Genomic DNA, 27,052 nt, shown 5'->3' on the forward strand with positions numbered 1-27,052 from the left:
CCATATCAAACACACAGATTAAATGACTTAACATTCTACCTACCATTTATTATTTGAGTACAGAGATGTAGAAACGGTGCCAATAATGCTAATAAACATATTTAATAGGTACCCATGAAAATTTCAACAAACACATACAGAATGGTTCAATTTACTACGACAGTATTTACTAAGAACTTGCTAATTATCGCCAGCTTTTTCCTGTGTGAAAAGATTTTAAGGACAATATGGGTTGTTATTTCCCTCTTCCAAGTCCCAAAACTCACCCATTATTCACTGAATGAACTCCAGTTAGAGTGAGTCTGTAGCCTGGTAAGGCAAAAACTGCAGATTTATTAAATTTACCCTTATTCGATGTCTACAAACACTGATCATCTTTTAATTAGCATCCATTATCAGTGGGAAGATGTTTTAAGAAATATGTATTCTACACTGAACACTTCCTAAGTAATAGACCTAACTGGCTCTCTTGATAAAAAATTTCCCACATGTTGTTTAAGTGTCATATTTCATTATTACTCTAAGACAGATATTCAGAAACTGTCAACACTCAAGACACAATATTTTTCGATAATGTTTGGGATATCAAATCTGAAGACAGATTAAGTATATATATAAATCAATTCAGATTAAGACATAGAAAAGATACATATGATATATCTTAATATATGACTGAAATGGGATTTTTCTAAGCCCATTTTATAGAGAAAAAAAGTAAAAGAGGAAAAACAGACCTAGTTCAAGGAAATGGAGCAAATTAACTATGCCGAGATCACAAAAAGCTAAAAATTTAAAGAAAAAAAGAAAGATGTATTTGAAAACATTATCAAGGCCAAGCAATAATGTACTTGTGCTGTTAGGAATGAAAGGCTTGGATTTATAAATGGGGAAAAGTATTGAAGCTAATACAGTGAAACAGTCCACAATGAAAAATTATCCATTTTACAGCACAATGTACAGTTCAGCTATATACATGGTAGCAAAGCCAGTACATAAGACTTGCTGACAGTGGCTTACTGGTTTGACCTAAATGTATGAGCCACAATAGTTCTGCAATGCCCCATCTACATGCAGTTAGATAACAGCACATATCTTAGATGAGCGAGGCAGGAGTCTCTCTAAAAGCATTTGAAGGTAAATTATAAAGAGCACGTGAATAAGAGAATACAATTCAAACATCAGCAAGAAATTTAGGTCAGATAAAACTTTTTACCACTAAGGGTTTAATAAGGGGTCAATACAAATTTTCACTTTCTGAGAATATGTAAGAATGGTTAACTATTTTGGATAACACAACACAGCTGTAGGAATGCAGTTACCACATATGGCTGTTTCTCATTTTCGAAGCTGGTAACTTTTTTCCAAAAAGCATCCAAATTATCAAAGATTCTTTCATCTGAAATGGATCAAGTTATTTACTAGAACATAAGCCACATGTGGAAAATGACATTTTTACTCATCTTGTATTTTATGAAGTACTCTGTGACAATCAGGGAGGCAATGATTCCTTGTTGAGCTGCATCTGTACTCAACTTTAGGTGCTGCCTGATTATGAATTTACATTTTTAAAATTTATTTTCTATTTTTTTCTAATGGAGGGAAAGAGATTTACTGCTACCCAAGATAAATTTAACAGCTGTGAGGGTAATACAGGTTACAAAAAAGATTAACACATGTATCTCCACAGTGTCAAATTTTGTCAATTACTGACCTTCTGCCTTTTACAAACCTATAGGATAAAGGAGAAGCATAGTACTAGCATTTAGAAAAGCAACTGAGATATAGGAACCATCCCAAATTGCTAGCCTCAAGAGAAAAAAGATAGGTCTGAATTTAAAAATAAAGAATACTATGACTATTAACAAAGATTTTTATGTCTTAACAGATTTCATTGTTGAAAATTTAACAATGGGACACTGCTGCAATTTTCACCCAACAAATTCTAGACATACATGAATTAGAGAAAAAGGGGGCTTATACTAAGTCATATGTCATTATTGCCCTTAAGTTAAGAAGAAAAATCACATATTTTTGTATTCTATAACTCAAATTAGAAATTCAATTACAAAAGGCTTCTGCTTTTGAGGTCCTAACCCTATGACAATATTTAGAACTTAGTAACATTATACCCTAAACTATGTGTGGGTATATGTAATTGTGTTTAAGTGTGTGAATGTACACTACTTTAGCAGAAGAAAAAGATGTTAATTTATGTTCCACCTTGTTGAAGAGACTGATTTAGTCACTCCAAGGAACATTCTGGCTCCTACAATTTTGAAGTAACTCAATAATATGATAATTCTAATTAACTCAGAAAATTGAAATAATTCAGATCTTTAAAACACAAATAATATTGCTCAAATAGAAAAGACATAATAAGTGCAAGCTCTATAATAATATATTAAGAGGTCATTCTTCTATCTTCTACCTCATATGAGTATGAGGTAATCTTGCTTTAATGAAATATCCAAAACTTCATTTACCCTCAAAAACTGTTCACTGCAGAACTGAATTAACTTGCTAAACTAAAATATATTTCCAAAGATTTATAAAGTAATGATCCTACATAAAGATACCTGAAGAGAACACAAATCAAAAAATGCTAGTGGATTTGTCTTCATAAATCAACACTTGGGATCATTTAATGCTTAGTCCATGTGTAACAGTTAAAGTCACAGAAATACTGACCTAAAACAGTCACAATTTATTGGGAAGTAAAAATGTGTTATTTTACATGATGATCTAGCAAGATGTTAGATGACTCCTTCTCCTACCCAGAGAGCAGAGGCCAAAACTTCAGAATACTTATGCCTGGCATTGTACATCAAGCCTAGCAATTCTCCTGGGACTTTCTAACAAAAATTTCCTTTAACCACTGGCGCCAAGAAGTTAAAAGGTCTGCACATAATCAATTCAGAAGTCAGGTAGAAAAAACACACAAAGCTAACAGGTTTGTAGTTGGCATTACATTTTTAGCAATGAAAATCTAAACTGACCAAGGATGCTACAATTTTTTGAAACCAACATCTAAACGAAGAAATTCAGAAAAAGAAAATGGACCAATATAAGGCTAAAATGTACACAGTATGTGACAATTTGAAATGCCACAATATTATCATTTGCCCTTGAACTATGAAAAGGGAAAGAAAATAAATAGGAAAAAAATTAAGAAGTCTTAAAAATAAACTGTTCATAAAAGATATAAGCATTAGCAAGCAAACATTCTTACCTTGGGCAGGATCAGGTGGACCAAACTCCAGAGAATATCGTAAAATGAAGTTATTGTTCCACACGTAGAGTTGGTTATCTCTTGGATTGTAATCCACTGCAGCAATATACTGATACTGGTTGGGGAAGGGAACATCTACATATTCTCCTCGGTTTAATCGGGTATTGTAAATATAATCAATTGCATTCTTGCCTGTTTCACTCTCATTGTCTTGATAAACTGACCTGACCACATAAAGGACTCCACAGATCATAAAAGCATTTGATGCAGCTCGCTTGTCATACACAGTCTCCCACGTTGCTTCAAAGCGAAGAGTGTATGGATTCAGTTGGCTAATAACTATCATTCCATTGTTCTGTTCAGTGGCATAAATGACCCATAAGCCATTTTCATCAACTGCTAGGTCAATATCAGTTTTTCCTCCCCATCTATATGGTGAGGTATCATGATAGTTAGCATAGTTAATTATGGCCTCTCCACTCTTAATTCTAGTCCTCAAGTCAAATTTCACAATATTCCTTGTTCTTTCTTTGTTAAAGAAGACAGCACCATCATATACCACAAATCCAGTACCATCTACTCGATTTGGAAGTTTGTATGTTGTTGTTTGGCGACTGTTTTGGAAATCTTCTAAAGAAGCATATTCTATTAAAGTATCAGTGCGATATGGAGTCCAGGGCATGAAATAAATTTTATCTGCAGCCTGAAGAGGGTCCTTGCACCAAGCACCTGCCTTTTGTTCAGCTTCATATATACATGGTGAATCCACAATTGCTTTCAAGGTCCCAGGGCACACAAAAACTAACAGTCACAGAGAAAAAACAAGAATTAAGCAAAGTTAAAAGACTATACAGGCATACCAAGTTTTAGTGATCATAGATCAAAAGAGAAAAATTCACTCTATTAGCATTCAATTTTACCAGAAATTATACTTAACACAAGTACTACCTTTCTTTCCTTAAGTTACCATAATTGATGTACCAGCATACAAAGCAGCTGGGGTTTATTTTCACAAATACAAACCTAAGTTTAGGATCATTCATGATTGAGCTAACAATTTACATTTTTGCTATGTGTTTTTATCTTATAATTCGGTAATTTATGCTTTAAAACTCTGAGCTTTGTACATAAGGGTGAACAAAGTACTTTTAGACCAAACTTTGTACCCTCCCTTCCTTAGCCCACTTATAAGCCCCCAAAAGCAGAACATCAAAATTAAGCAAATAAAACAAACCCAATGTGAAGGCTTATTTAGAACGTCTATGGAACTTAGACTGAAAACAAAAGTGCTTCAATTGAAGGAACATAAATATTCGGAAAATGCAATTAGAAGCAGAGAAAAGTAAATACGAGGAAAGGAGTGATGAAACGACCAGGAGACCCTGTAACCATGGCATGCTATGGAGAGGGTTCTGGAAGCCAGGCAAGATGACACTTTAATAATAAAATATCCAAGGGTATCAGAAAAAGAGATAAAGAGTGAAAAGAAACAGAGAAAGGACAGCTCCCCCTCGCCGACTTCAGAAATTTTACCCCGGCACCAGATTTAGCAGTCATATAATTTCACTGTAAACAGTCGACTTCTTTATGACGTGCATTTATGAGATCCTGCTAATTATATATTAATGTCAGGAGTGTTGTAGGGGAAGGGAAGGGAGAAGGTAACATCCATAAGGCACATAACAGGGAGCTGGGGTTCAAACTGTATACGTTATTTACCTTTTTGCTCCACTTCTATTTTAAGCATCGGAAGAAAAAAAAAAGTGCAAGGAAAAAAGAAAAAAGATTAAAATAAATTGACAGTCTAAGACTGAATTAGTAATAGATGCTAAATATAAGAAGAATAAGAGCTGCACTACTTTGGATAAAGAGAAACACAACAGGAAAACCTAGCAGGAGAAAAGATACTAAAGTTACATAAAAGAACATGGATCAATCATTTTAGTAGATTAAGGAGGCAATACAAATATGTTGGCATGTTGCTTCACTTAGTGTACCTGAATAAATAATGAAACTCTTCACTAATGCATGGTGTACATACTCTTGCCTTTCCCAAGTCACTCAGCATTCTTATCAAGTTTTACTTTAAATAGGTAGGCTATAGACACAAATGCATGCATAGGTGTATCATCCCCATTTATCTTATGCAAACTCATTATTAAGCTGACTAAAATTAGGTAAGCATAACAACAGGGAAATATATTTATAAACATGGCAACTCAATTTTGAAGCTCAGGTCAAAGCTAATGAATACTGATATTGTTACATTTTTCAAAGATGTAAGAAGAAATATATAATTATGCATCTCAGTACGTTTCAATTTTTTTCTATTAAATTTTCTGTTTCTAGAAAAATCTATCTTAACTATAAAAAATCTGCCTCCTTTTCAGGAATATATAAGCCTCCCCCTTTACCCCAATAGTTACTTTGAAGGGTACGCTAAGGTAGTACCTTTCTTCCCCACTAATAATCAGTAAATTTACTTATTTACATTTATATATACTTTATATTATAAAATTCTTATTAAATTCTCTATATCACATATCTCAAACTTGTAATACAAAGTCTATTAAAAAAAAGTAAGCAAAATACATACAAGGAAAAAGCAAGCACAGTAGGCAAGGAGAAAAAAGGAAGAAAGAATTATGGTTAGCTTATTATGACATTGTCTACCATCATCAATTTACACAAAAGCAAGCTAGCATGCAACAACAATCATACCAAGCATTCAAAGCAAATACCTTGATTCCACAGACCCCATAAAAGGTAAATGCTTTCATAAAACAAACCTGATTAGTAGAGTTATAGGAGAAAAAAATCCTCCCTCCAAGAAGTTTAAAGAAATGGATTATGCAGTTAGAAGTATGGTATATAAGATTCTTGCTGGTAAATAGTATTCTAATAATTACAAACCATAAAATACTATTTTAGATTTTGTATGTAGGTTTTGAAGTATGTTGCCTGAATTTAGTAAAGTGCCCAGATTAATGTCTGTGATTCTCCCTCTTCCCTTATTAAAATGCATTAGGGTGTACTAATACTGTGTCTCCAAACTGACTACTCAAAGATACTGTAGTAGTTGCACATTTCATTAAGATGCCTTAGCTTGATTATTTTTTTTTAATTATGATAATTCATCAAGATTAAATACTGACCTCCTGAAATACCTTAGGGAGAAACATATCACACAAATATTTTTGCCATAGGAAACCTTCCACATTAAGACACCACCTCCCCTGTCCAACTTGGTCTATTTAACCACTTTCAGGAAACATACTTGCTCTATTAATGCGTAAACCTGACTACATCCAGTAAAAAGGAAATTCAGTGTTACTGACGTGGAACAATTCTTTTTTATAAACGACTGGTCCTAAAATTACTGCTCAGTGAAGAGCAATATTATACCTTCTTAGAATCAATAAAGGAAGGGCATGGTGGGAAAATGAGGATAAAATAAATCATTAGTGTTGAGTCTGCTCAGACTATCTTTATATACAGCTATATTCTTTATTTTTAGGAAAGGATGAGTATACTGAAATACATCAATTAAATGCAAAGATGGGAATAATACATTTTAAAATGTTACGCATTTAAAACAGAACTTAAAACAAGTTCAATAAAGGATGTAGAAAATATATTTTGTTTTCCATTAATTGAAAATGGCTGGGTTTTATTATTTGATACGATAAAATGACAGGGCAGTTACTGAGCAAAATATTAAATAGGGATAACTTCATTTATGATTTAACTTTTATATTTATATTAAAGAAAATAAAATGGATATATATTGTATATAATTTATAATTCTAATGAAAACTGAGAAGTAACATTCAAATGTAAAAGTAAAAAAAAATTAAATAAAACTTTTGATGATTGATGAAGTGCATAAAATATGGATATTCAAAACAAAAGACCTTACATTATGATTTTTATGACAACCCAAAGGATATATATTTGTCAAATCAGCCAAAATTCACTCAACCGAGAAAAATATTAAAATACAATAAAATTAATGAAATTAGCATTCTTCATCACAAATATATATTGCAACTTGTCTTAAGAGACTGTATGAATTAATTCATAACAATACATTTACTATGCTATAGAACAAACATAAATACGTGACCCACTAACATCAGTGAAGGACACGGTTATGCAAGACAAGAAATCGACCCAAACAAACTAAAGCCTACGTACGCTGTATCTGCAGTGACACACTATTTCATTTTGAATAATCTTATGTTTATTCATTAATAATGATTGAATCAATAGTAAAAGTTTTTTTCTCATAAAATAAAACATAGCTGAATTTATGGTATAACTTTAATAACTTAATGATAATTTGAGATAGGAGGGTACAAAAATCAAAACCAAATCGCATCTGTAGGATATGGAAACTCTAATCTGATTACTCTCCTTTATCCTACAAGATCCTTATGACTTCTTTTAAACACACATTCATTCAATTACTAATCAAATATATGTGCCTGTCTATAAACATACAAAGTTAAAAAATAACAGCATTTATAATGGACTCTGCTGAGTAAATTTATTATAAAATCTTCAGAGATCATGGAAAATTTCTAAAATTTTTTTAAATAAGTGGAAACAGTTTGGGATAGATATGCTCCTGAAGAACTTGCTCTGGATAGAAACTGGCATAAAGCCAGGTGGTAACAGACACATAATAAATGTTATCTGACAGCGACAGTTTTTATCAACTAAGTGTAAAAGGAGTATGCAAACATTACAAAGTACCAAAATACTATTAAAACAAGGGAAAAGTGAAAGCTAGACACTTAAAATAAAAACAAGAGATGGTTATAAAGGACAGAAGCATAAAGAAACAAAAGGAGAGGATAATGGGGAAAAGAGATTAAGAAGATACACAGTCCTAAATAAGATCAGAACAATCTAAAAAGATCCTTTGCATTAATTATAATATTAGTGAAAATCATGCAATTTATAGTGTGTCACTACTGAACAGTATATAGGAATTGTAATTACTTCTACTCTTTAGCAAGGAGTAGTTTAAAAAAGCCATAGACTTATTTCTGTCTCCTGCAAACATCTAGAAAGGTAACAGCAAATTAATTACTGTTTTTTTTTTTTTTAAGGACAAAACCTAAAAAGAACAAATACTTCTCTGAGTATTGCTATTTGCAAGTTTATTACACAGTGTACATTACTTCTGGAGAACTGAAAAAGTAAATTTTGAAAGTTAGATGTTCCAGAAGATATCCACATTTTCCTTTCTTAAACAGCGCAAGAAATAACTTAAAAGTCTGAAAATAATATTTTCTTAACACTGTTCTTGATCTATAGACTAGATTACAGGAACTGGCTCCAGAAAGACATAATTCTTGGCAGCTCTGACCGATTCCACTGTTTGGGAATGGATGCTGTGTTCCTTTTCTAATTTGAGGACAGAAACCATACTAAATTCAACTGCAAGTGACTTTATGGAACAAAACTTTGGTTAGCTCAAAAGAATACAATGTTCCTCCAGTGGCAAAGGAGAATGATTATGTAAGCCACCAACACTACACACAGGAGAAACGATATAAAGATCAGTGCACTCAGTAGGCTTCCAATCCTTCAAATGATATAGAAAATACTGAAAACATAAAAAGCCTCCATTTCACAGTAACACAACACAGAGCAGGGATGAAAAGATAATCTGTGTTTGGCCTTTAACTGATACCCCACAAAAAGCCAATTTATCAAAACTGCGGGCAGAGAAGAGAGAGACGACAGTGCCTTCACAGGATGTGTAAGTATGTATTACAACCATACTGGGCATAGTATATCTATCTAAAATCAGCCCTTTGGTTTCAGAAATATTGATAGTTTGAACATATGAATCTATCAGAGCTAGTGATCTGGTTTTTGAGCTTCTGGAAAAAGCAATTTCATTATTAGTTTGAGTCCATATTTTTTTAAGGAGGGAAGTCCTCTGAAGCAAATCATAAAATTGCTGCTAAAGAATTTTTAATTCAAATGCCTTGAATTAAGGTGGCATGACACGTTTATCCAATTTAAGAAGTAAAGAAGTCAAGAACGAAACCAAATTACCTGATGAAAATTAAGTAATATACTTAATCTTTTTAATTGTCTAAAATGTTTTTTTCCTGTTGAAAATACAGAATCCAATTCATAAATATGAATTCTGAGATTAGGAGGAAAACTACACAGAATTACAGTATTAGCTGAAGCCTACTTATGAAGTTTCCAACTGAATTTTAAATATTCCTCTAAAGGATAATACTAAAAATGGATGCTGCAAATTAAAAATATGTGCAAGGCTTTGTTACGTTTGTTTTATCTAGCGTTAAGATTTAGTCACTGAATCTGGTAAAGGAGTACTCTCTTAAGGACAAGGGACAAAAAGGAAAGCACTTGCCTCAGTTACTGCAATGGTAGCTTTCACCAGGCATTAAAGTTACCACAACAGCAGGTAGTCATTCAAGTAGCTCACGATTAAAACCAAAGTCAATTCCTTCTTTAGAAAACTGTGAGCCAAACCAATTTGTCAGCAACTGGTATTGGGCAAAACTACAGATTTCTATCTGCCCTACTGAATAGCTAATTCAAGTTTGTTTTCTGGAAAAACACTAGCCTTAAAAGCCAAACACTTAAGAACACAGACAGACACTTGGCCAGCATCACACTATGGCTTCCTTCCACATTTCATGAAACTAATTGGAGGCCCGAGTCTGTTAGTGCTCTGCATGCATAATAGTTTTGTAGGCCATAAACATATGCTTCTTTCACATGTGTCCTCTTTCAGCATCAACGAGGAATGCTGTAGAAGGTGAAAAATACAAGCTTCATACTTACTGTAAGGGACACATTCATATTGGACCTCAAGATATTTGTATGTTCCAGGACATGGATCAGGAAATACATCTGACCCAGTAACTACTATACACTGTGTTCGATTGTTGCACCTGGAAAACAAAACAAATCAAACTTGTGTAACAATAATGTATTTGTTTATTTTTACTAAAGAAATATAATAGAGAACTGATCCGTATTTTCTTCAAGCAACTAGTACCATAAATTAAAAAATTCAACTGATATTAGGTTGCTGTAAAGAGTTACAAAAGTCCTATTTTCTTTATGTTGTAATATATCTGTAGCATGGGTCACACTGAATTTTAACTGGAAATAAAAAGAAAATCACTAACAGTTCTCTATTCTTTTAGTATACATTTTACATTTTAATTGGAATTTTTGACATGCTCAACATGTACTGAAAAAAAAGAAACTTACCTGGATACTCACCATATTTAAGAATTAAAATTGACTTTAAAATGGTACTGAACAAGAATGGAACTGAACAAAAGAGAGTCATAAACTGAATAGCTTGAAAGTAAATTTTGACAACATACTGAAACAAAGGAAGAGCCAGGTTTTAAGCTTATCCTCTAAATCCCATTTTGTGTTAAGCATTCTATTACAGGTATTTATACACTCTTGAATACCAGATACCAAGCTAATTGATCACACCTTCCGTGCTATGGCCTGCATAAATGACAGAATGAATTTAAAGCATTTAGCATAGTGCGTGGTACATAATACTGAGTGTCTTAAGCATTGTGTTACACTTACTATTTTCATAGAGCAATAGGCTTATACTATCAACATGATATGACTATGAATTAGGTTTTTCTAAATTAGTACTCCCTGAAATACAACACTAAAAAGAATGTCACTAACATGATGTCTAGAATGTCCTATTTATTCCTATCGGAAGTATTTTCTTAGTTTTGTGTTGTCATTAATTCATTGTCATTGAGATTATTAGAATTAAGTTAGAATTCCAGGCAAGATGATATTTATTTGAGTTCTATGAATTTGTCCAAATGATCCTGTTATAAGCTATATAAAGGCAAGAATCATTTCCTTTATATTTAACTTGATTACAACCCAATGCAATGTAATATTTTCAGGGCTATTACTGTATTTTCTGCTAGTATATAAATTAGGAAGACAAAGCAAGGAGAGTAAGAGCATTTTAACAAAATTCACTTGATAATTTGAATACCAGACATTCTATAGTACATTAAATAACTAGACTATAGCATGGCAAATAAAGAATCAAAAAGTAGCCCAGTTTTTAGCACAACTAATTCACGGAGGGTGGAAGGAGAACTGTGTTAGAGAGGGGTAGGTATGTAAGTCATGCACCTTAGAGCCACTTCAACTCAAACCAGGTTGATTCTTCCCTGTTGAGCAGCAAGACCTGAACTGAAAACTTCTATAGGATCAAACAGGTAAATTTTATAGGTCAAGCTACAATAAATGAACTTCAAATGGACATTTTAAATAAATTATAACTAAAATTGTTTGTACAAATATTAAACTAATGATAACTTTTATCATACTCTGTAATACCTTATGCCATATTTTTTAAACATACCATATAAAATAATTTTCAAAAGCACGGATAATGTAAACAATGCAGTGTCACATTCTTATGCAACATCATGTTTTACTCCCCTTATTCCGTGTTTCTCTTAAGTGAGTTCAATCATTTATAAAAATTTGCCAATGGTTCTCTATTTAGTGTAAATGAATTATTTTAACATGAATAGTGGAACAAATTTTATATCCTAAAATCTTAAACAGCAAATGGATTTAAGATTTCTCAACAGACCAACGTCTATTGTTTGAACTAATGTTTCATTTTCTTCTTAAATTTTACAGTAACAAGAGTTCATTGCTTCTTTTTAAAGTTTCTTGATCTCAGGAATTCTCAACCTCTAACCTGGTCCCCATCAAAAATTAAAAACTTTAATTTCCTTGCTTGTACTTACTCATACCTACAAAGATCGTCCCTTTATCTCACCCTCACACTTCTTAGAAACAAAGAAATCTAAACTCTTATGAGTTAGATATCCCTTTCATACACTCCTTCTATATATATTTTATAGCCACTAACGAAGCTCTGCCATGTTGTAAATGGTTTTAATATTTATTCAAAATATATTCATGGTAGTAATCCCATAAAACAACAATTCCACTCGTGAGTAAACTTTTCATATTCTTCATCACCCTTCCCTTCCCATTGGAGCCTCCCTCCCCACCAAACCAGGAACAGGTGAGAGAGAAAGGGGACTGTACTCAAGGTTGAAATAGATCAAGAGCACGAAGGACTTTGGACCAAGGTGAAGAAGGAAGTTGCTCAAAGGATTTGGAAATTTATATCATTTTTTCAAAACTAAAGAACATACTGACGATTTTCCAGGTTTCTTCCCACTGTACGATCAGATAAATAAATATGACTTTAAAATGGGATTTGAAATATCTTTTAGTCAATGTCACAGTATATTGGCAGGAAGTATACAAGGGATAAGTAGTCCTGTTTTCATTATATTTTGTTTAAAAGAAGACAAACACCATAAAATGAAAAATAACTGCTCATATTTACTCTTTTTCTGAACAACTCTGCATTAGTCACCTGACCACAATTACAAGTTCAAATTAATGTCAAAAGCAATTATAATAATTTATATCAACCACGTAATTTTTAAAATTTCTTTTAATAATCACATTGTACAATGCATTCACTCTAAGACAGCAAAAAGTATTAATTTTAGGTCTGTGCGCTTAAGTAAAAATTGAAGGTAAAGAAACTTAATGGAGTTCCTGCAAAAACAATTATATAGATTTCTAGAATTCATGGCCTCTCAGATGTCAAAAAGGTTCATTTTATATATCAGAAGTGCAAAAAATTAATCTTGAGGAAAAAAAGGAATTTGGGTGCTAAAATAGTAAAGGGTCAGCAAGAAGAGGAACACAAAGGTATAAGAATATCAGATTTGCATACTAGTATCTTGATTCATGGATAAGAAAACCTAACATTTTAGAGGACCAAATGATGGAAATTATTAAAAATACAGACTATGTAAATTCCTGTATGCAAGTAGCCTTAGGTTTCCATATACAGAAAGTGTGAGGAAACTAGGGAAAAGGAAATACCCAATGTGAGCTGTTAGTACTAAGAAAAATCGGAAAATTCCTTAACCAATACACTGTTGGTTAAGGCTATAAAACTGTAAACTGCTATCATTCAAGATAGGGAAAGAGAAAGCAATTAGCCACAGAAGCAAAGTAAATTCCCATCAACTGCTCAGCTTCAAGTTTTCACTCTAATGAAAATAAAAAGTCACAACTAAGCCAAGAAAGGAAAGGCATTCAGTTGTTTGCATTCTCAGCCCTAAGCGAAGTTCCCCTCATGAGTTTCTCTCTTCCTCCAGAAAAAAAGATTTATCAGTTAAGATATGGTTACATTAAGGGCTTCCCTGGTGGCGCAGTGGTTGAGAGTCCGATGCAGGGGACACAGGTTCGTGCCCTGGTCCGGGAAGGGAAGATCCCACATGCCGCATAGCGGCTGGGCCCGTGAGCCATGGCCGCTGAGCCTGCGCGTCCGGAGCCTGTGCTCCGCAACGGGAGAGGTCACAACAGTGAGAGGCCCGCGTACCGCAAAAAAAAAAAAAAAAAAAAAAAAAAGATATGGTTACATTAACAATTAAAGTATCAGTATACTTTAGTAATACCATGTGGATTCATGATGTTAAAAATTTATACTTTTCCTAAATGTGAAACATAAAAATTCAGTATAAATGAGAATAAGGCAGAAAAGGATAAATAGGGTTTTTTAAATAGGTGGACCTTTAATTATGACTTGAAGGAAATGCAATTACTGTTCATTATAAACAAACACTTCAACTTTTAAATAATTGATTTTATTTTATTTGGTGTTTGTAAGGCTGCACAGATGAGTGAGGATAGTTAAAGCATGGGTTCTCAAAATGTGTTCCTCAGGCCAGCAGCCCCAGCACCAACTGGGAACTTGTTAGAAATTCATTCTCAGGTCCCACCCAAGACCAACAGCCTCAGAAACTCTGGAGGCTAGTACCCAGCAATCTGTGTTTTAACTAGCTCTGCTGATGATTCTGATTTATGAGGACCACTGGGTTAGAGACAGGTTTAGGTACTTTAGTAAAGAATAAATTATATATGCGAACACATGCTTTTACTCTACAAACCTTAATAAAATACAAGTGAAATAGAAAAGCATTTAGTGATGACTATGATTTATGCAGCAAGTACATAACACAGCTTACAATGTTAACATATCTTCTCTTGCTAATTTTAATCATAAGAATCAAGGGTTTTAGTTGCTCTAATGTTGAGCCAGCAGGCTAGTTATTTATAAATTCCTAACCTAAATAAGTACAATTTCTAAGTACATGTATACATCACATGTAAGCCCATTTTCAACAACAGAAGGAAAGTATAATCTTTTCCTAGCTAATGAAAATATCTAACACTAAACAAATCTGGAAATAAAATTTTGGCAATCTGTAAAAATATACTGTGTTCCCTAGAAGGAAGGTATCATTAAAAATAACAAACCAAAACAAGATCCACTATAATCACTGCAAATTTTTCTATAGTCAACCTTTGACTTATTTATTAAAATACATTTTAATAAAGTGGCTCAACTATAGGAAAACATTATACTATACAATTGTTTTCAGAAAGAACTCAAGGGACATAAAGGCAGCCCTTGCAAAAATTTACTTCTAAGCAATTTCTGGGATATAATGTATGATTTAATACCACCTACTAAGTTAATGTAAAACTACATACGCAGTCTCAGATCTAAGCGTATGGTCATTTTTAATATTCTAACCACATTTCCAAAAATTTCCAAGTTGACATGTGTAGATAAAAAGCTAAACATTATTTTACATCGTTGGTTTAAAAGCACTATTAAAAAAATCACCTATGTTATTTCTATACATTATTTTAGGTTGCAACTTTCTATCATATTAAATATTTCTTCCTCTAATTTTCTAATCTAAATATTGCCAAGAAAAATGTGTAATTGATAAAAATGCATTTTACAAATGTATATTACCATTAATTTACATACTAGTATATGGAAATTATGTATAAATTATCATGCAGAGATTAAACAGCAGAATTTGAAGAAACATCTTTTTATTTAGGGGACAGTAGTGCTTCATCACTAATGAAATATTAATAATGCAAACAAACTTAATATGCTGCTTTTCCTTAATCTTTTAAAACTGTAAATGAAAGAAGGAACAATGCACACATTATTATAAGCTGAGAATAAGCTGTATGAATATCACCAGCATAGCATATCGTTTGACTCTGTTCAGAAGCAAAATTATTTGCTAACTGGGGAGATGAGTGTTTAAAAGCAGAGGCTTCAGAATAAAAAAGAATTGGGGTTTTAGTTCCAGCCCTGCTGCTTACTTAACTGTGAGTCCGTAAGCAACATATTAAACCTTTCAACCTTAGCTTTCTCATCTGTAAACCATAATACCCTCTTTAGAAGTTTGTCGTTAAGGTTAAATAAGATAATGCAGGCAAACTCTTTGCACAATCCCTTAACAAATATGAATTACCAACAACAACAAAAATATCAGTAATAAGAGCATTACTCCTTTATATGAGATGGACATAGATTTGCAAATCTTAAAGGGGCAGAACATCTTTTGTTCTTCCAGAGTATTCCCTGTATTTCCCATATGATTTACTATGTACAGCTTTAAAAACAGGCTGAAGTATTCATGCAAATTTGTTTCCTTTCCAACTCTAATTTTGAATTGTACAATGCCCAACAAATTGCTTTTACTCTTGTTTTTTTTTGTTTGTTTGTTTTGTTTTGTTTTGTTTTTTAATGCAGGCCTCTCACTGTCGTGGCCTCTCCCGTTGCGGAGCACAGGCTCCGGACGCGCAGGCTCAGCGGCCATGGCTCTTGGGCCCAGCCGCTCCGCGGCACGTGGGATCCTCCCAGACCGGGGCACGAACCCGTGTCCCCTGCATCGACAGGCAGACTCCCAACCACTGCGCCACCAGGGAAGCCCCTTACTCTTGTTTTGATTATCTTACGCTCATTATTACACTTTACCAAGTGCAAAGTATGGAGATGAGATTCCATGTGTAATCTATTGTGAGAGGTGTTCTAATCAATAGACTTGTTCTGCTGATTAAGCAGGGGCTTCTGTTTTGGCAAGATAACATTAGTTTCTCCAGTCATGCTCCAAAAACCATTGGGAATCTTCAACAGATCATTAGATATGCTACAATAAAGCTTTGGTACATTCTTTCTTCTTCCTTAAATTACTTCTTCACTGTCCCATCTTTCCTCATCTCGGTGGCACTGCATTATTATTGCATCTCCCCTGAAACTTGCACTAGAGCTATGTCTCCAGGCCATAGGATGCCATTTTCAATTGAAGCTTCTGCTTGAAAATATAAATTAAGAAAATTTCATTATCTCCTGCCAGGGGCCATTATTCACCACAGTTCTAAGGAAGATTAAAAATGCAAAATCTACCAACTTGAACAAATACTCCAGCATTCAACAGAAAAGCCTAGTATATCATGACAGAAACTAAAAATTAATGTTTGCTGAAATTTGGAGTCATCCTCTACAATTAGTCCAATTCTTTATTGAGAATGTCTGTTCAGTGAAGACTGCATCAATAATTTCAGTCTCTTAGTGGCATCTGTTATTTTTAAAATTTAATTATAAAATACTAGCAATAACAGGTCTGTTTCTTTCCTGAGCTACCTTCTGTCTTAGTTAAAACTGCTTACTTTTTGGAGATGAAATAAATGCTTTCAAGGTACTAGGGAAACATGTAATGATATCCCTTTCCAAAATGTCAAATATAAACAGAACATTCACAGGGGTACTGTGGAAGTTTAAAACCACATCCACATGGGGAACTATATCTTCTAACTGAATAGAACATCTACAGTTGATGTTATAAACCCATTCTCTAACTAATGGTCTAGAAATGATATTCATTCTTGAGCCTCAATTACCAAAAAAAAAAATCATATGTCAATGAGTAAATTTTATTCTCTTCAAGTACACAAATTTTTAAAATTTACCACAGAGGGCAAGAAAGAAAAGGAAAATAAAGAAAAAAGGTCACTGTCAACCTATACATTTTTATTAGAGGTGACTATATGCCTGGCACATAACAGGAATTCAGTAGTTGTTTTTGAATGAATGAAATAATGATGAATGGTTAACCTGACTACTGCTGCTTGTAAATAAACACAGTTATTAGAAAATAAGTATCAGACGTCCAATTCTGCTTCAATCAGCTGTACCTGATTCTCAGAGAATTCTGTCAATTTGGAAGCAGTTTTGTATCATGAAAGCCAATAATACAACACTAAGGAGACAGATCTATTTAAGGGGTGGAGGAAAAAGTACCCTTTAGCTTCCAAATAACTTTTTCATGCACTAACAATTCCAAATGACCAAGGAATGAATGCAGTACGCTAGGTACTAGAACCCCTGTCTTTTTTTAGTCCCAATTTACAATAAATTTTTATACACACAGTAGATTATCTTAAAACATGAATAGTTAAGTTCCTAAGTAAATTTGCTCAAACAAAGTAACCAAATAAACTGGAGGGATAAAAAGAAGTTATGCTCCAAGATACAACGTTACAATCGTCTTCACAGATGAAAGAGGGAAACTGAGTTGAATGTTAAATCAAACCTTTTTTAAAACTGTGTAATGAAATCCCCTTTTATTATCTAAACTTCCATTCTGTAGCGCTAAGGAAAGTGGGTCCTGCATTTTTAAAATATTTATCAATGATGATTTGTAAGCCTAACTAATTGCTAGGTAAACATAACATCAGGAAGCTAAATGATGTGTAATTAATGTGGTAAAAAAGAGGTGTTCTAAAGTAATGTTCCCATTTGTCACATAACTATGTTCTCATAATTTATTTAATAATTTGTGTATTGTAGAAGATTTCTATTCATCATATAGTATTTAATTCTTTAGGCATGTTAGGATATTATACTCTAAGCATTATAATATTGTATTATTTAAAGTGTTTTAAAATCCTTGAAACAAAGTTGAATTATTGAACTAAAGTTGCTACCCGAAATCTCTAGGAAAATACACTTGAGTACTGATACACGCATGGATACATAATTTGGAAAAAAATAAATAATATTAAGTTTATTCCATTCAGTTTCCTATATACTGGTGTTTTCAAAAATTTGAAATATAGTCCTAATTTTTTAAAAATTGCAACTGTAATTAAATTTTTACAACTGTATTTGAAAAGAGTATAGAAAAAGCCAATTTATTATTTAAATAACTATAAGCAAGAATACAAAATATGTCTGGACTATTGATATATAAACATAAACCTATTTGACTGAAAAAGTGTATAGTATGTAACAAATAGAAAGCCAAAAAAATAAGTATCAGCTAACCTACAGCAAATCAACAAAAGTTTGAAATAAAACCCTGTGTAGGCTCATATGCAGAAGGTTGTTGTCATTCTAGTTTTCAGTATGTTGAAAACAGGAATAACATGAAAGTGATACCTTCCGTAATCATTTTGTGTCAGGAATTAAAACCACAAAGTATGCATACTTTAATATTTATAGTTAAATTGGCATCTTAGAAACTCAAAAAAATTCTCAAAAATTCCACATTAATTACTAAAATTAGGATTTTGAAACGACAATGCTGATTTTCTAAAAACAACCTTCTATGTTTTAGAAACCTTTGAAATTCCTTGCAGTTTTTACTGGACCTTGGGGTCAGTTTAATGCAAATTAGGCTGGACTCACTCAGCCTTATTAATCCAGTACAAAATCTCTTGTTTGCAGAAATGCACATTCAACATAAATGCACTTGCTTTTATTAGCAAAATAAGAAATATTTATTTACAAAGCATGCCACTGAGACTAAATTTCATTCACAGGGTCATCAGGTCTAACTACTTAATGAAAGGAACAAGATAATTCAAGTGGGGATAAAAGCTATAAAATTTTGAAATACTTCAAAAATATTGCTTCCGAGTCCAAATTTTCAAGACCTTTGCTTTTAATAATTTAAAAAATTATTATGACCTGTATCAATTAGGAGCAATTATTTTTAAAAATGTTAACCTACTACAGTTTGCACTTGCAGAAACTATCACATTTTTAACAAGGGAAATGGGATATCGCTATGGGATGCCCTAGTTAGATTAAATTAGCAAGAAACTTGTTACCAGACCATATAAAAGACACACCATAATAAGACATGACCTTTCAGAGCCTTGGAGCCAATCTGTGACGCTTTTCCTTCCTATAACCCTTGCTAATTATTGGCAAAGTTACAGACCCTTTTGTCGTGGGTTATTTTTCTTCAAATTGTGAGGGGATTTTTGGTTTCTAAATATTTAATTAGTCTTGTTATGATATGAGAATTGTACATGCCAAGCATTTTGATTTTCATACTCTATTCCTTCTAATTATCCTCAGATTTAGATTGGTCATCCCAAATCTTTTCCTTTTGTAATTATTTACTTCTTAAAGGTCATTCTGTGAAGAAATATGTTCACCCTTATGGCTCTTCTTTCCCACAAATGGCTTTTCTGGTCCATTAATTACCCGCTTAGAAGATTAGAGTTTGAAATAATGTAAAAGAACCTGCAACTAAAAGGAGTTTTACAGTGCAAAACTGAGTAAACTAGATTTTTGTTGTTGCTATTTTAAATTCACCTTAAAGATAACTCCCTTGGTTTAGATGTGATTTTGACAAACAGGAAAATTATGCCATAAATATTTTTTTTCTGCCTCCCAAGATGTTTCATGGGATGTCATTTAGTCAGTATTATAAATCTCTGCCTATAAAAGAAATGCATCTCTAGTCTAATTGACAGCTAATATAATTTCCTCTTTCACAGACCTCACTTTGATTATAGCACAGCAATGAATGTTCACAGAACTTCCTATGTAATCAAAATGAAAGCATAGACATAAAATCTTGACTTTTGGTGATGTAGCTTTTAAAAATTTACCATCTATGCAAAAGTTAAGACAAAGTACAACTTTTTGTTAAAGTACTTATTTAATTCAGGAATTTTTTTCAGTTTTTATTAAAATGACAACGTTCTATAAGTGCTTGGGTTTTTTAACCAAGAGGCAAGAAAGCACGGCTACTCTTTACCCAAAATGAATTATTTCAGTATGAAATCTTTCATGACTTTTAGTACTATTATTTCCTCATCAAACTTGTTTTTCAGTTAAGTGCACTTTTATTATTATTACTTTTGTTTTACAGTAATTTATTTTCCTCATGTAACTTGTAAATATTTTGGTAGTAAAATATGTGACATAGTTTCTAAACAAGTATATAGGAATGCTTTGTGTAAAAGGGGATGTGAAAGGACAAGTGAGCAGTATCTTAATAGTATGATCAAGTGAGCAATATCTTAGTAGTATTCATACTATGAACAGTATGAACTTAATAGTATAAATTAATGTTGGAGGAGAGGGAAATACATAGAGTTAATGGTCGACGAAGTGAAAACTCTCATTTGGAAAACAAAATGCTATGCAATTATTCTGCAAGTCATGAATCTTTTTTTATTAATTATCTGATATTAACTTTGTGCCTCATAAAAACCACTATCTATCTGTGTTTTCCTTATGTTGTTCTTTCTAACTTAAAAAGATGTATCTGAACTGAATTCCCACGGAAATTACTGTCAATACACTTCTTGAACGATTTCTTCTTAATTAAGAAAGAAGAAATTAATCATATTCTGCTTTGTGGCTCTCTTCTATATTTTGCATAAAATTGTTATTTAACTCACCAAGTATTTTCCTTGTTAAAATTAAGCTGTAAACTCCTTGCGTTTTTGTTTATATTCTTTTCCAAACACCCCAAAGAGTGCTAGGCACTTCATCGTAACAGGTCTCATACCATGAATGCCTTTAGTTGTTTCTAGGACCCTAGTCTTACCTCTCTAGTTAGATGTTGTTAGGCTTCTTTTAAATTCCTTGGAATGCCTAGTCCTATTTAGGGCAAGAAGTGCTCATTCAATAAATACTTCCTAAACTGGAATTCTCATTCTTCTATATTTTATTGAGGGTTTTTTTTTTTTTTTTTTTTTTTTTTTGCGGTATGCAGGCCTCTCACTGTTGTGGCCTCTCCCGTTGCGGAGCACAGGCTCCGGACGCGCAGGCTCAGTGGCCATGGCTCACGGGCCCAGCCGCTCCGCGGCATGTGGGATCTTCCCAGACCGGGGCACGAACCCGTGTCCCCTGCATCGGCAGGCGGACTCTCAACCACTGCGCCACCAGGGAAGCCCTATTGAGGGTTTTTTAATTGAAGGAACAACTCAAAATGTCCTGTTGATACATACCACTGTTGTTTCCCTTAATAAAAATTGCAGAAATTTTGTACAGATGTTTGCCTAACTGTTCTGTAAGACAAGAGATGAGAAACAATAAAGGCAAAAGACTGGAACCACAGACTCTTGGGATACTCTTAGCAGTAGAACAGGTGTGGAAGGCTAAAAATAATCCTTAATACCCATCATCTGAATATAAATAACCAAGAGGTGGATATTCTGTGGTTCATACACTCTGGAGTCTCACCTGACGATAAATATATGGCAAATTTCACTGGCTTACTTCTGATAAATCAGAACTAATCTTTAATCGTGACAAAATATTCATAATCTAACCCTTTTATCAAACTGACTATCACTGCAGGTGTCTCATGTGTTTGCACAATTAAAAACCCCATGTTAGCTGTATATAATAAGGTATTACATTTGATGCAAATCCTTTTCTATTGAAACAAGTGCCAAGCTGACAGCAGGAAGAAGCTGATAAGAAAACAACAAGGCATTGCTGATGGCATTCTCGATAACTGAATACCTACTCGTAAGCATCCAGTCTACAGCGTACTACCAAAAGTGCTCCTTTTTTAAAAAGCACAGATCAAGGGAAGTGTCCTCTGCTACATCTCAGTCACAAAGGCAAGAAATTATCTAAAATCAGATAGATAAATGATACATAAATGACAGAAAGGAAGAAAGGATGAAAGAAAGGAAGGAAATGATAATTTTATATCCACCTGTGGGCCTGGCACTAGAAACAGTGATACAAGACATTATCTGCTGCTATATCCTAGTTATAGGAATACCTACAACTTTGAAAGCATTGTGATACACTAATTATACCACATCCAAATAATATCTAAGCAGAAGAAAATAAACAAATGGATGTGAACTTATGTATTACTGTTCTCTGCTATGAAAAGAGTGAACTCCTTGTTTTCAGAGTCAGTATGAAGGGCTTAGAACCCTAGTGTTATCTTCTATATTGACATTACAGAGTTAAAAACAATTTTTAAAATATAGTATCTTATAGAACTATTCCATAATTTTGAGAAATATAAAGAACACAATCTTTGAAAATCCTTTCCTCCGAGGTCTAAGTGCAAGAAAAGAATTCAGAATACCCAAAAGGAAGAAGAAAGTAAATGAGATGGGACATGGTAAGGAAAGTTTAAAGGAGTGAGGACAGAAGTTGAATAAATCCTTTAACAGTTACTTAGTATCCCTCAACAAATAGTATAATTTTCCCACCTCATGCCATTGCTTATCGCTTTCCCTTCTCTATCAGTTTTTAGAAATTTACTGTGCTGAGAGATTTGGTATCATAGTTATTTCTATATATATTTCATCTTCTTCACCAGATTATAATATCTTGGAGAGGTGTCTGTTTTAAGAATCTTTGAACCACGTGTATAACACTGTGCTTTATTCTAAAATGTATTAACTTCATAAACACCAGTCCATACACTTAAAAATATATATTCTTACCAGTTGTTCACAAATATCTTTAGAGTGTTTGACACATTAGCTTGCCCACCATACAACTCAGTAATTATCTGGAGGCATAAATCAATGAATGAAAGATAAAGATATAATTTTCAGGAGTCAAGCACAGTTCCATAACCGGGATATAAACCAAAGTAAAACTTCTCTGATTTACGTGGTTTGTAAAAGTTTCTAACAGTTGAAGGTAGAAGGCTTCCAGTCCACGTAATACTCCCAGCTTGAATTAGCTTCAAATCAGTAACTTGTCTGAAAAGCTCAGTTCATCGTGAGCTATAAAATGTTAGACTCAAGAGCTTTAAATACCACTAACACCACGTACAGGCTTGGGAGTACAGCGCTGTGTGCTGTGAAGCAGCAACACTGCTCTTCTGAAAACTAACATGTAGTCTTAAGCCACAGATATAAACAGGGTAAGCATATTAAAGAATGAATGACCAGGAAAACATCTTTATCACTGCAGATTAAAGACACAATGTATACCTAATTATACTACACACATTAAAATCTATTATGCTATTTTAAGATTTTTAATGCCTTACAAAAATTACAGCTAAAAAAATGAGATTATCCTAATTTAATAAACCATATCTGAAGTTGCACATTTTATAGCTAATTTTAGCACTATTTTTATTTACAAAAAGTAGTCTAATACTTAAAGTAGTACACTCACACATAACATTACATATTTTATGTTAGAAATGACAGTCATTTCTTAAGTATATTTGATGTCATTATTATGAAAAAGAAACACTGTTAAGATCTTGCTACCGCTCTTATCTTTGACCCTTCAACTTTTCCATTTCAGCAACCTCATTAATGTCAAAATGCCATTAGAATGTCTGCCCACTTTTAAATCTCTACAGCCTGGGCAAGGCAAAATCTTTTGGGTTCAATCAAGAATGCTTTCTTTTTGTATTCAACTAAAAAGCAGAAGAGCATCACAAAGGTCCACCTATTACCTTGATTAAAGAAAAAGGACCACATGACAAAGATAAACGTTACAACGTAAAATGCCATGTTTTAGACCTGAATTGGGCATTTTTAAAATTTGCTTTAAAACCATTTTAGTTTTTGATTGACAGATTCCTATAATGTATGTAACCAATACCACTGACAGGACTTGTTTTTATATCAGTACCTTCCTTAGGTTGGGTAACACTGGAAGCAGAATTTGAGCCAGGAGCTGAGAGGCTTATAACGCTCTTAGAACTATCAGTGTTGCCATGAGTAAAGCAGGATTGGGTAGAGTGAGAAAGGCCCAGCAAACTCCTCAGGGAGGGAGCTCTGAGGCTGGCAGAACCCTTCAGAGATGTCTCAAAATGAAGCAAAAGATGAGAAGGCCAAGCCTTTGTACTCTGGCGTTCAATGAGGGATGCCTCTGGGCAGAAGGATTTAAGATCCCTTCAGCCCATGGCAGTTCCTGGGCAGGGACTCACTGTGAGCCCATCTACTGGCAACTCCCTTGGCAGGGGGGGAAAACGGGCCTGATCTGAAGGGGGAATCTGGAGGGCATACCACAACATCCACTGCAACACTGTAATGGTGTAAAGAGTTTAATGGACTGTTTTCAAAAACAGGTCTTTTAATACCACTTCTCACTTTCACGGTTTTTATTGTATTTTATCTTCTTGTACATACTGACATGTCAATACTGTTTACTAAGGGATATTCAGTGGGTTTCCTATACAGCAATGAACCTTAACAGGCAGCTTTTAATTGGCCCACATAGGAAACCACATTACTATTAATTTCACAGCTACAGCATAAAATAAAACCATTGCTTCTCAAATTCTAGAGCAATTAGACCTCTCGGCTATTTGGCTAACTCTGCTTCATGAGACCCAATGCAGTTAATTATATTTTTTGATGTTAATAGTCTCTGTCAGTCTCAAGCATAACTTCTCTTTGATGAATATTTAAATTATGTTTGAATAAAAAATAATCTTGGTTACATTTCATATTCAATGATCATCACAGCTTAATAAAGGTCTACTTGTCAAGGGTTGAAATAAATGGCAATGCACATATAAAGGTTCTAAATCAATGTATCAGATAATATACCTGTAATGACCATTATCTATCTCAATCCAACATACCTGTTTATATACATTTTTAAAAGGTATAGTCTCATTCACATGATAACTCACAGATTTCAAAAGTTACTTATAAACAGTCTTTTAAATTATATATACAGAATTCCATGAATGAACAATGAGAACATCTTAGGACTGAGTCATAAGATAATTTAATGTATGGAATAAAATTACTAAATTTTAAAATGTCCTAGAAAATTCAGCATTCATTCTCTTTCCTCCTATTGCTGTATTGTTTTAGAAAGTTCTAAGAGTAATAATAAAAAAAGGTTTTGACTTACTGAGACTTTTTGATTATAAATGTTATAGAAATTTACTGAAATCATTACTTACTAATCATTAATGATTACTATGAAATCATCACACAGTAATTTAAAAATAATATTTTTCTCCACATAAAGGTTTTTTTTTTTTTTTTTTGTGGTACGCAGGCCTCTCACTGTTGTGGCCTCTCCCATTGCGGAGCTCAGGCTCCGGACGCGCAGGCTCAGTGGCCACGGCTCACTGGGCCCAGCCGCTCCGCGGCATGTGGGATCTTCCCGGACCAGGGCACAAACCCGTATCCCCTGCATCGGCAGGCGGACTCTCAACCACTGCGCCACCAGGGAAGCCCCACATAAAGGTTTTAATAGGAGTGGGAGGTGAGGGTGAAGGAAACTTCCCAAACTGGGGAATTGGGAGAGTGGGAAGAAAGTATAAAAGTAAAGCTCATTAGTATAATTTCTTGAAAGTTTGTTTAAAAATCATGTAGTTTAAAAACTCCCTTAGTTTAGTCTATATTATAATAGTAAGGTTTTAAACCAAGCATTTATTTAACATAAACTGTGAAAATGGGTTTTTCTATCTCAGCTCTTTTACTGAATGAATAAATATTTTGTTATCTATTTAATTAAATAAATTAATAAATTGATTTTTTAATTTTTCACTCTTTCTTCTCTGAAACCCTAAATTTTTGGAGATTAAAGATAAAGGAGACAAAATGAGATAAAATTTAAAAGATAGAAAGAAATATCCTAAAATGTACATATCAACCTAAGACTGTGGAACACTGTGCCAATTTCAAGAAACTAACTTTCAAGAATTAGTTAGTTTAGTTAGTTTCTAAATTTCAAGAAACTAACACATTATAAATAAAAATAGCAGGGGTGGATTCAAGTTTTGTAAGGTCTACAGCTTATAATACTTAGGGGTACCAATTTAAGGAAAAAATAGAAAAGAATTACAAGTAGAAAATGAGGTACCAAAGTGAATACTTATTTAGGAAAAAAAAAGGAAAAAAAAGGAAAACACAGCAAACAACACAAATTTTCAGAAAGCCTAAAAGTATCACAAGTTACAAAACCCAGAAAACTAAAAAACATTTTAATAATTTAATTGCCTCCCATTCCTTTACAATTCTTTCCTTAATAATTTTTTCACCATATATCTTAGGATTGTCTCTTCACAATTTCATAGTGTCACTTTCTATAATTTTGCTTTTCCTCCTAAACAGCTGATCAAAATTTATTTTTCATTATTGATGGTTTGGATACTTTAGGCATGTCACATACTTTAGCACAATGTCACAGGTGCTCATGTGCATTGAAGTGCTACAGCCTGTGCTCCACAAACGCAGGTATTCTGATATATTCTATTTGATATGATACTCATTAAAAGGGGAGAACAGTATGGGGCATTTACAATTGTAAGTACTACCTTTGGATATGTTCTCTGTGTACTACTGTTTATAATCCACCAAGAATATACAGGAGAGAACTTCTGTTTTGATTAGTTACCTATAAGAACCCTTTAATGACTGAAAGAATTTTCCAGCCTAGCTTCTGGTTCCACATATTCCAAACATTATTTCTCCACCACTGACCACATATCTCAGGTGCCATGGGACACTTTTAAACTGTAATATGACATCCGGCCTTGCATATTTACGTCACAATCAGTAAGGCAGTATAATGAGGAATAGGAGTACTTCTAGAGGCCAGTTCTTCACCAGAATAGCTAACAATAA

General features: G+C 33.3%; 1 protein-coding gene across 3 annotated transcripts in view; it reads right to left on the reverse strand.

The window, feature by feature from the left end:
• Positions 1-27,052, reverse strand: part of ADGRL2 (adhesion G protein-coupled receptor L2) — a 180,411-nt gene that overhangs the window by 42,683 nt on the left and 110,676 nt on the right. For all 3 annotated transcript variants that reach the window (XM_082670292.1, XM_082670294.1, XM_082670293.1), the window contains exons 4-5: positions 10,070-10,179; positions 3,230-4,030 (exon numbers count right to left, since the gene is read on the reverse strand). In XM_082670292.1, the coding sequence (XP_082526418.1) occupies positions 3,230-4,030; positions 10,070-10,179 (911 nt within the window). The remainder of the gene's footprint in view (positions 1-3,229; positions 4,031-10,069; positions 10,180-27,052) is intronic.

This window comes from Grampus griseus (assembly GCF_964374135.1).
Source record: "Grampus griseus genome assembly, chromosome: 1".
Lineage (NCBI taxonomy): Eukaryota > Metazoa > Chordata > Mammalia > Artiodactyla > Delphinidae > Grampus > Grampus griseus.